Here is a 10,622-nt window from a genome sequence, read left to right on the forward strand (position 1 = left end):
TATGGTTGATGGGTGGCAGGGCATTCAATGCCCTGTCACCAAAAAAAAATTCTCTCGGGCGTCGCTATAACCGTCGCTATTTATGGCTCTGGAGCATCGCTATAGACTTCTATGTAAACGTCGCTATAACCGTCGCTATTTATAGCTCTGGAGCGTCGCTATAGACTTCTGTGTAAACATCGCTATAACCGTCGCTATGACCGTCTCTATATAGCGACGCCTATAGCGTAGCATATAGCGACGCTCTCGTAGCGACGCTATTAGAGACGGTTTTAGCGACGTCGGGGGTTATAAAAACCCAGTGTATTTCTGTCGCTAACAGCGTCACAAGAGCACACAACCTCTTGTAGTATACATCAACTCTCAACGGCCCGGTACTATTACCGAAGTAATCCACCACACCATGGTTGCTTCACGCATCAATTTCCATCAAGGGGCTAGACGTAATGTCAAGCCCATGGAAAACAAAGATAAAAATGATGCAAAGGGGAAATCCAATGCTCAAAATAATTCCCAAGGCACTTCCAACAACAACAACAATCGGTCCAAGGAGAAGGGAGTTTACAAAGGTAAAAACAAACTCTCTCCTGAAGAGCTTGAAGCTTTTCGCAAGGACCATAAGTGTTTCAAGTGTGGAGAGCAAGGACATGGCTATCGTTCTTGCCCCAAGAAGAATACTTGCAATGAGACTCCTAGGGCTTCCACCATCGAAGCTCCAAAAGAGGATGGTCATTGCAAAGGATCATCACTTTCCTATGCATGGGGAACGGTAAGAGAGCATGATGCCTTCATCTTGTTTGACCCAGGCTCTACTCTCAACTTCATATCAATAGAGTTGGCCACCAAGTTGGGCATTCAAGCTTTTGAGATGGGAGATATAGTAACAGCCGATGCAGCTTTCAAGGGACAACAAGCCTCCGTTACTCCCTTGATTGGGAAGTTGAGGCTTCATGTCCAAAGCTATGTCGACAAAGAAGACTTCTTCATCTCTCCTCTCCAACATCAGGATGTTATCCTAGGGGCACCATGGTTTGATCGCATGGCTGCCAACATGAAGTTCCCTGAAAGGAGAATTTACTTCACCTACAGGGGGAAGAACATGTATATAGATGCTAGTGAGCGTGGTCGCACTATTCCACGTGTAAATCCTCTTTATTTTGATAAATCAATGAAGAGCTCAGTTTCTGCGTACATGATTTATGTCAAAGAGTCTCTAAAAGCTAATAATGTTTCATCAAATGAAAATGATAGGAATCAAGAAGAGTTAGACTTGTCTACTTTTCTAAAAGGATTCCAAGATGTGTTCATCGATGATATCCCTATGGACCTACCTCCAAAACGAGGGGATGATGACCATCGTATTGAGCTCCTTCCAGGAAGCTCACCGCCTAACGAACCTCCTTATTGAGTCTCACAAGCTCAACAAGAGGAGATTATGAGGCAAGTACAGGAATTGGTAGACAAAGGGATGGTGAGGCCTAGTTCCTCTCCCTTTTGTTCTCCAGTCCTTTTAGTGCAAAAGAAAGATGGTACATACCGTATGTGTGTGGACTATCGAGCACTAAACCATATCACTATCAAAAACAGATTTCCCGTGCCTCGGGTAGAACATCTGTTTGATAAGCTACAAGGCTCTACCTACTTCAGTAGGATTGACCTTAAGAGTGGCTATCATCAAATAAGGATAGTGGATGAAGATATCCTAAAGACCGCGTTTCGCACAACATTTGGTCTTTATGAATATCTAGTCATGCCTTTTGGCTTGACTAATGCACCAGCTACTTTCAATCGTCTCATGGAGAAAATTTTTAGACCATATCGTAAATTCACTGGAGTGTTCTTTGATGATATCATCATCTACTCCAAGTCTTTGGAGGAACATAAGCAACATCTCCAAGTGATTTTTCAAGCCTTGAGGGAGAACAAACTTTTTCTCAACCAAAAGAAAAGTGAATTCTTCCTTCAAGAGATTCAATATCTAGGTCATATTATCTCTCACAATGGTATTCGTATGGATCCATCAAAGTTAGAGGTAATAAAATCATGGCCTAACCCAAGGAATCTACATGAGCTAAGAAGCTTTATTGGTATGTGTGCATACTATAGACGCTTCATAGCAAAATTCTCTCAATTAGCAGGACCACTACACGACTTAACAAAAAAGAACGTTAAGTTTGTATGGACTGCTAAGGAGCAAAATGATTTTGAAAAACTCAAAGAGAAGCTTACTTCCCAACCAGTTCTCGTGCTTCCGGATCTCTCAAAGCCATTTGAGGTCCAATGTGATGCGTGTGGTGATTGCCTTGGAGCGGTTTTGCTTCAAGAAGGGCATGCCATAGCATATGAGAGCCGAAGGCTCAATAGTGATGAACGAGTCTTGGGCATTTATGAGAAAGAGCTTTTAGCTGTTCTACATGCCCTAGACACATGGAAGCACTACCTATTGGGGACTCCATTTATCCTACGAACCGACCACCAAAGTCTCAAGTATTTCATGACGCACACCAAGCTTTCCGACAAACAAATGAGGTGGGCAAATTTTCTTTCGCAATTTAATTTCCATATTGCTCACATAGTTGGTAAGCACAATCAAGTTGCCGATGCACTTTCACGACGACCAAAAGTTAATGCGGTGTCTATAGCTACTCACAATGATCTATCCTCTATGATAGATGAGTATGCTACTGACCCTGACTTTAGAGACATAATGTCAGCCCTTGCTTTGGGGAAGAAAGAGGAACCATTCACCTTGCAGGATGGTTATCTTCTCCACGGAAATAGGCTATGTGTTACCCATTCCCTTCGTGAGAAGGTTATGTATGAATCCCATGCTCCTCCATATGTAGGGCATAGAGGTGTTCAGCCTACTCTCTGAGGAGTAGAGACGTATTTCTATTGGCCTACCCTGAAAGTGGACATACAAGAGTATGTTTCAAAATGTGTAGTATGCCAAAAGACCAAGTATGATAGAGGGAAGCAACCTGGATTACTCCAGCCATTGCCTATTCCAAATTCACCATGGGAGAGTATATCCATGGATTTCATCTTTGGATTACCCAAATCTATCCATGGGAATACAGGAATATGGACAATAGTCAACAGGTTTACCAAGCAAGCACATTTTATTCCTGTCAAAAAGACTATTAAGGCACATCAAATGGAAACTCTCTTCATATCTCAGATTTTCAAGCACCATGGATTACCCACATCCATCGTGTCAGATAGAGATCCTAGAATGACCAGTAATTTCTGGAAAGGTCTCTTTGAAAATCTAGGAACAAGATTGAATTTCTCTTCGGCCTATCACCCACAAACGGATGGCCAAAGTGAAATAGCCAATCTTACGATACTCGATCTACTCAAGACTTATGTTACCGAAGTAGATCAACGCTCACAATGGGAAAAGTATTTACCTCTAGTAGAGTATGCCTACAATAATACTGTCCATACTTCTACCGGGAAAGCACCTTTCGAGATCATAGAGGGAATACCTAAAAGTCCCTTGCTACTCAAAGTACATGGGAAGATCTTCGCCGCCGATGAATATAGCCATGACCTACAAGAATCTTTTCAAAAGATTAGGGAGGCTATAGCCATCTCTCAACAAAGGCAAAAAGCTGCTGCTGATAAGCACAGAAGAGCCTTAATGTTCAACGAAAATGATTGGGTCTTACTCAAGTTTCCTAAGGCTCGATTAAGGCAAACGACGGGCAAAAATCCTACGGGCCATCAAAAGTATTATGCTAAACTAGCAAAAAGATACTATGGTCCTTTCCAAATCTTGAAGCCTATCAATGAGACGGCTTATCAACTCAAGTTGCCCAACCATTGGCTTATACACAATGCCTTTCATGTAAGCCTACTTAAGCCCTACAAAGGTGAGCCACCAATTGAACCAATTATTGAAGACCCTCCCGAAATTGAAGACCAAGAAGAGGTGCTACAACCCGAAGCTGTCCTTTGGCATGAAGACAAGGTACTACGACATGGTAAGATAATCCGACGGTATCTTATTAAGTTCAAAAATTATCCTTTTGAAGATGCTAGATGGATGCAAGGAGTACAACTTAAGGATAGTATGAACCTTGTCAATGCTTACAATGCTACATTAGAGTAAGCAAATGTACAAATTTCTTTTAAATGACTCATGTTTTTGTCTTATATGACTAGTCCTCTTTTTAATTGTGCACAAATTTAACTAGTATGCATGCTTAGAATCATGTTTGTGATGACGACGTCTCTCAAACACCAAGTAGAATTTGTCACTTTACTTTGGGAGAATGAAATGGACTAAAGAGCAGACATGCTTGCGGCAGCTATGTCTCCCAAGCACCAAATGGATTAGTCATCCATCTTGGAAAGATGTCGTAGGGTAAAAAAGGGATCCTCTACCCGCTAAGTACGATTGACTAATGACTAAGCCTTTATCTCTTCTACCTCATAGTCGAGGACGACTATGATTTCAAGAGAGAGGTAATGTCATAAAATCTAATATCTAACCAACCCAAATGATTTTCTCATATTAAATTGATCACTTAATGTGGGAGAATAAACGGGAACAAGTGTTAAGATATAGATATGTGCTTATAGATCTATCTCAACACGGGGCCAATAGTAAAGGGGCCCAAATGGGAGATGGTCTATCAAGAGCAAGGCTAACCAATGGAGCATAATACCTTAGGGTTAGCTTCATTGAAGACTTCCAATAATGTGTGTAAAAGTCCTTTGACCTTAGGTAAGCTAGGGCTGAGCTTGAGGTGGGAACCCGGCCCAAGCTCGAGGTGTTTGTCCTGCTTGAGGTGCTTGTCGTGCTTGAGGTGTTTGTCCTGCTTGAGGTGCTTGATTAAGGTGCTTGAGGTGCTTGACTTACTCCATGCTTGAGGTGCTTGACTTGCCGCTTGATTAAGGTGCTTGAGGTGCCTTGACATGCTTGCCTGAGATGCTTGTGGGAATACCCCCTAGTCCAAGTGCTTTGTCATGCTTGATGACTAAGGTGCTTGAGCTCCTAAAGTCAAAAGCATCCCTACAAGAGGGGGGGCGAGTCCTTTTCCTAGGGATTAGAGAGAGAACACAAACTCACACTCACAAGGGAAGCCCCAGCTTGAAGAGGCAGCAAGGACACACGTCAGGTCCCTACCCATGTTACCTTCATGTGTTGCTTGAAGCCTATTGGCTAGGCTTCAAAGGGGTCCAATGATAAATTACTTGAATTATCAAATTGTTTTTGCATTTATCAAGTCCTCTCTCTCAAAGGGGAAAGGGGGACACTTGTCCCAAGGCTATCCCTGTTGCTTGTAATGGCTTCTGCTTGTGATTGGCTAGGCCTGGAGGGGTCCAATGAGCTTCAAGCATGAGCTACAAGGGGGGGTCGACCCAAGCAAGCTAGGGGGGGTGCTTAGGGGGTATACTCACCCACACACACTCACAAGCACTCTCATGGTGTACTATGCAAAGTGCAAGAGCTCTCTCTCCTTCTCCAAGCAAGTAGAGGTTGAGAGCCTACACCAACACTCTTGGCTATGGAGTGCAAATCCAACCAAGAGCCATGCTTCAATGCTTAAGCTTGCCATCTTCTTCTTCTTCATTACTATGCTATTATGTATGCTAGCAATAAGAGTATGATAAGTGAGGAACTAATTCTTTCTCCTACGAAATGTTTCTTCTTCCTCTTCCCTACCCTCATTCCCTGCTAGCTCTCTCCACCTTCGAAGGTGTTTGAGGTCTTGGGATAGTTAAAGCTTTCTTCAAGTTTATGTTATGTTTGTGATGCATGAAGCCTTCCATCTTCATGGCATCACCTAGGTCACAAGGAACACAAAGACTGTATTGTAACAAGTCTCTCTTTATGGGAGAAATCATAATACAAATGCCTATTGGAGGGGGGACCGGCTCCACATAAATCCGGTCCTCAACTGTTGTCATGTCCTCTAAACTCTCTCTCTTGCAAAAGTATTGTCTATGCCAAGTTAACTAATTGCTATGATTATGTTGCTATCTTCAATTATGTCAACCCGCTATGCTCACAAAATCATTTCTTGAAAGTACTCTCATTAAAATCCGCTACTCTCAAATTGAATAGGCAAATTCCATTACACACCGAGATAGAGAAGAGCAAGCCTAGCTTGAAGAAATCGTTGGAAATGTGGTTTTCTTTGATTGGAAAAAGTGATGAGACCTCCAATTGTGAAGCTTGATGAAACCTCCAGTTGTAAAACTGATAAAAAAACCTTACCTTTCTTGCCAAGAAAATGGTGGCCTTGAAGTAGATTAAGAGGGAAACATCAAATAGAACAAAGCACCACCAACTATCATGGGCATCTCCTTTTGGAAAGTGCATGGATGTTCAACTTTAAACTTGAGTTTGAACAGGCGGCCATAACTCTCCCATAGGCAAACCTTGGCGAGCTCAAGAGACTTTGTGAGAGAAAACACACATGCGCCTATTGATAGAGGGCCTAGCGAGGGATGAGCATGGCTGGGCGAACAACTTCGGTACCACCCACAAGGGGAACACTAAAGGTTGGCAATGGCACCTTTGGCTCACAAGCAACTGCTCCTGCCTTTCCTTTTTTCTTAAAAGTGTGGCATCAATTCTATAATTACCACCGACAATTTTCCCACGCCCAAAAAATCTTGTGACTTTGCTTTGATACCATTGTGAGGTGTAAGGCTCAATAGTATGTGATCTCCACCCATCCAAATCCTCATTATAGGTGCCAATGATGCCTATCTTTAGGACGCCTTTCCATCACAGTCGTAAATGTGGTTTGATCAATCCTATAGCCATATCCCTACGAGGACCGTGCCCTTATATTGGCCAGCTCATAGTTTCATTAGATTGCCTTATGCTTGAGTCCCTAGGTAAAGAGGATATGCATACGATGCCAGTAGGAGCTAGAGGATGAGGAGCACTATGTATGTGGATGTAGAGTATATGCTACTATTAGAAAGAGATACCCTACTCTATCTAAAGAGCCACAATTCTTATGATAACTTCTTGAGTTAGGAAATCAACATAGATTGGGGAAATTTCTCTTGGATTCTAGCATCATGGAGAGATCTCCCTACAAGCCTAGACCACACAAGTACAATAGCTACATGGATTTCTCTTGGATTCTAGCATCATAGAGAGATCTCCCTACAAGCCTAGACCACACGAGTACAATAGCTACATGCTACAGTTTTTTGTCTAGAGGTCTACCCACACACACATACCCACACAGCGGGGTGTCATTCTCTAGCAAGCAAAGAGGCTTCAAGTCAGTAGGAGATAGAGAACTCCAAGTTACTAGATACCCAAGCTCTATAGAAGAGAGAAAATAGATTACTGCTCGACATCACACACAGAGAATAAATTAGATTTCTGAGATCCATGCACCCTTGCTGATCTACACCATATAACACCCACAATGAGATACTGGATGGAGCTATGCATATCATGCTAGTATACCCAATGCATGTAGTGTGCATTTTGAGCCTCTTGTGATAGAGCTCCATCCTCCTCTACACTACATAACATTACATCAAACTCCATTGTAGCTCACCCCTACCACATCCAGCTTTAATGTTGACTTTAATTACAAATTTTCATTTAGCTTTCCTTTTGTTTGGAATTGCAGAGAATACACCATAGCTGTAGAGGCCTACTTTGGCAACTAGAAAAGTTCTTTTGTATTCTCCCCCCCCCCGTCCGCTCTCTCGCTCTTTCTCTCTCATCATATTGTAGAACGTTCGGGTGTATAGCTAGAAAGTAGTAGTAATGTGCACGCTTTCGTTTTGGAAGCGAGGGTTTTAGCGATTTCCTGTCGATATGGGCACGGCTGCTGCAATTCGCTCTGCAAGGTCGTCTTTGTCACACCTCCGACGGAGCTGTCATCCTGGAAGGTCCTTCTCCACTGCCGTCGTAAGTCTGCACTTTATGTTTCTGAAGCGCTTGTCATTGCCAATGGCCTCTGCAGCATTGTTGCATCTGTGCTTCTGTGTGTGTGTGTGTGTGTGTGTGAGAGAGAGAGAGAGAGAGAGAGAGAGAGAGAGAGAGAGAGAGAGAGAGACCTGCACAGATACTTAGGTAGTTATGATGTGTATAAGTACATATAAATATGAGCAAAGGCGTGCACACGTACATGTGTGTACGCGAACACGTACACACATACATGTATGTCCGTGCACACGTACACAAATACACATTTTTTTGTGTATGTGGGTCTCTCACAAACCAGTCATCAATTTTCTGTGATGCCAATGGCTCCAACTGCTGTGGAAGTGCTATGGTGGAGGTGTTCTCTCTCCAAAGCCACTGTATTTGGTCAATGAATTTTCCAATGCCTTTGTGTTTTTCGCAGTGTAGGACTTATTTGCTCCAGAACCTCAATAAACCACAATTTATGTTTATAATTGCTTTTCTTTGTATGGTTGCCTTAAAATTTTTCAAGAAGCGGCTATCAATCCAGCTTCTGTGGGAGTGTTTGATTGTGAAGTCACTCTCAGTGTAGGAGAGCCATGGATGCCGGAGTAATTTATGGAGACTATGTCTGATGGACTTGATGGTCATGTTGTTTTGTGGATGACTATTACTCTTTCCTGTTTAAGTGCCCAGATGCTTCATGTATGTATATATGCTGTGTGTGTGAGTGACGATCCCTTTGCCGGGATGCATTATATATGTATAAATGCATGTGTGTGTGAGTGACGATCTTTCTCAAGCATTTGATGATATTTTCACACCTGGCAGTCATTGCAAAGGTTGTCAAGCAGTGGTGGAAGGACTTCTTTATCCCAATCGTCACCCTTTTCAGAATGGCTTAGGTTGTTGAGCAGCGGTGGAAGAACTTCTTTATCCAATCTTCAGTATGAAAGGGCCCCTATGGCACAAGTTGTTACGTTCTCTTCTGCAGCATCACCCATCTCAGAAAAGGATGGTAACCCAGATTCTTCAGTAGAGGAGAATTCTGTTTCGGGTGATGAAAAGGTGGAACCTGTTATAGAAACTAAAGAGGAACCCACTTCTCCAGAGGCAAATAAAGAAGAGGCTGCCGAATCAAAAGAGGAGAGCAAAAAAGTTGATAAGGAGGCTCTCTTAAATGCGATTGGGGAGCTGGAAGTTTTGATATCAGAGAAACAATCACAGTTGGTTGAACTGAAGGAAAGAGCAGAAACGACCAAGGCTGAGCTGGAGAATGTGAGAACGAGGTCACAAAGAGAGGCAGATAACACCAAAAAATACGCCATACAGGTTTTTATGATTGCTTGTAATATATATGTCTATTTCAATGTGTGTATGTGTGTGTGTGTGTTAAAGTGAAGCTTTGTACCTTCATTATGAATGGTAAGTAAATCACTCGCAGGATTTTGCAAAAGCCTTGCTTGATATTGGTGACAACCTTGGAAGGGCTTTGATGACTATTCCTGCTAATGTACGAAATGAGCTTTTGACTGACCAGTCAGAGGCAGGAAAGCAGTTGAAGAGTTTGGTGGAAGGACTGATCACAACAGAGAAAGAACTCATGAAGGTCTGTTCTTGGTATTCCTCGTTGATAAGTTCAAGTTCTTGGGAACAAGGCCTGCAGACATATTTTGTCTCTAGGGATTGTACAAATGATGCTGAAATTCTCTCTCTCTCTCTCTTCCCCCCCCCCCCGTCCCCCCCTTCAAAACTCTCTCGTATTCTTATGTGAGACTAGATGTGGGAATTTCATAAAAATTTGGCTTGCTGCTTGGCTGTAACCGTTTCTTGGCTGATTCTCAGGTTTTGAAGAAATTTGGGGTTGAGAAGTTTGAACCGGTTGGGCAGCAGTTTGATCCAAACTCCCATCTTGCATTGTTTGAAGTGCCTGATCCCAGTAAAGAAGCTGGGACTGTCTCTATGGTTGCGAAGGTAGGAATTGTTGGTCTTTTCTCATGTGTGCTCGCAGAATCAAAGCAGCTCTGCTCACCATTTGTTATGAAATTGCCTGCAGGTGGGATACATGCTGCATGATAGAGTCTTGCGACCTGCTGAAGTGGGTGTCGTGAAGAGTCCAGAGTGAGCTGAGGGGTTTCCAACCAGCCAAAAGGAAGGAAGTACACACCCCTCTGATTCAAGTAGGCTTTGCAAAATATTCTTCTCTGTAGTGGCTTCTGGTGCTGCAATGAGCTCTACTCTTAAAAGTAGTTTGCCTGAGCAATCAGTGCACGGCGGCTTGTAGCTTGTAGGCAGGGCTGTTCAGTTAGCATCGATTAGCTTCAAGCATGTGAGAAATTCCCTTTTCTTGGCCTTTTATAAAGGCCTATTTGCTTTGGAACTCGATAAAATTCTAATCCACGAGATTGTATTTAATCATACAAAAGCAGCTTCCTTGTCGTCTCTCGATTATGTATCTAATTATACAGGGATGTTTTCGTGTCGGTGGAAATGGCTATGTTTTACAGTGCTTAGCTATGTACGTGCCATATATTCTTTTCCCTCAAATCCATTGAGATTTTGCCAAGCTCCCAAGGTATGGTTTTTTTCTTCAAATATCCACTAACCCTCAGCCTAGCTTGTCCATCCATGTGACTACTAAGATGGAAAGTGTGTGCGTGATTTGTGGATAGGTTACGATTGAATCCTCATCCTCGATCAAAAACCCCTCTAGTGCCAACAG

The 10,622-nt window shown here is 42.8% G+C and overlaps 1 protein-coding gene across 1 annotated transcript; it reads left to right on the forward strand.

Moving 5' to 3' along the window:
* Nucleotides 1-7,721: 7,721 nt before the first annotated feature.
* LOC147460028 (grpE protein homolog 2, mitochondrial-like) lies at nucleotides 7,722-10,391 on the forward strand. The gene is made up of 5 exons (XM_086511190.1): nucleotides 7,722-7,903; nucleotides 8,732-9,232; nucleotides 9,345-9,509; nucleotides 9,746-9,874; nucleotides 9,957-10,391. Exons 1-5 carry the CDS (start codon nucleotides 7,811-7,813, stop codon nucleotides 10,023-10,025), a joined length of 957 nt encoding a protein of 318 aa, XP_086367316.1. The 5' UTR covers nucleotides 7,722-7,810; the 3' UTR covers nucleotides 10,026-10,391.
* Nucleotides 10,392-10,622: the final 231 nt, after the last annotated feature.

Source organism: Adiantum capillus-veneris, chromosome 4 (assembly GCF_014529385.1).
Source record: "Adiantum capillus-veneris isolate H3 chromosome 4, ASM1452938v2, whole genome shotgun sequence".
NCBI lineage: Eukaryota > Viridiplantae > Streptophyta > Polypodiopsida > Polypodiales > Pteridaceae > Adiantum > Adiantum capillus-veneris.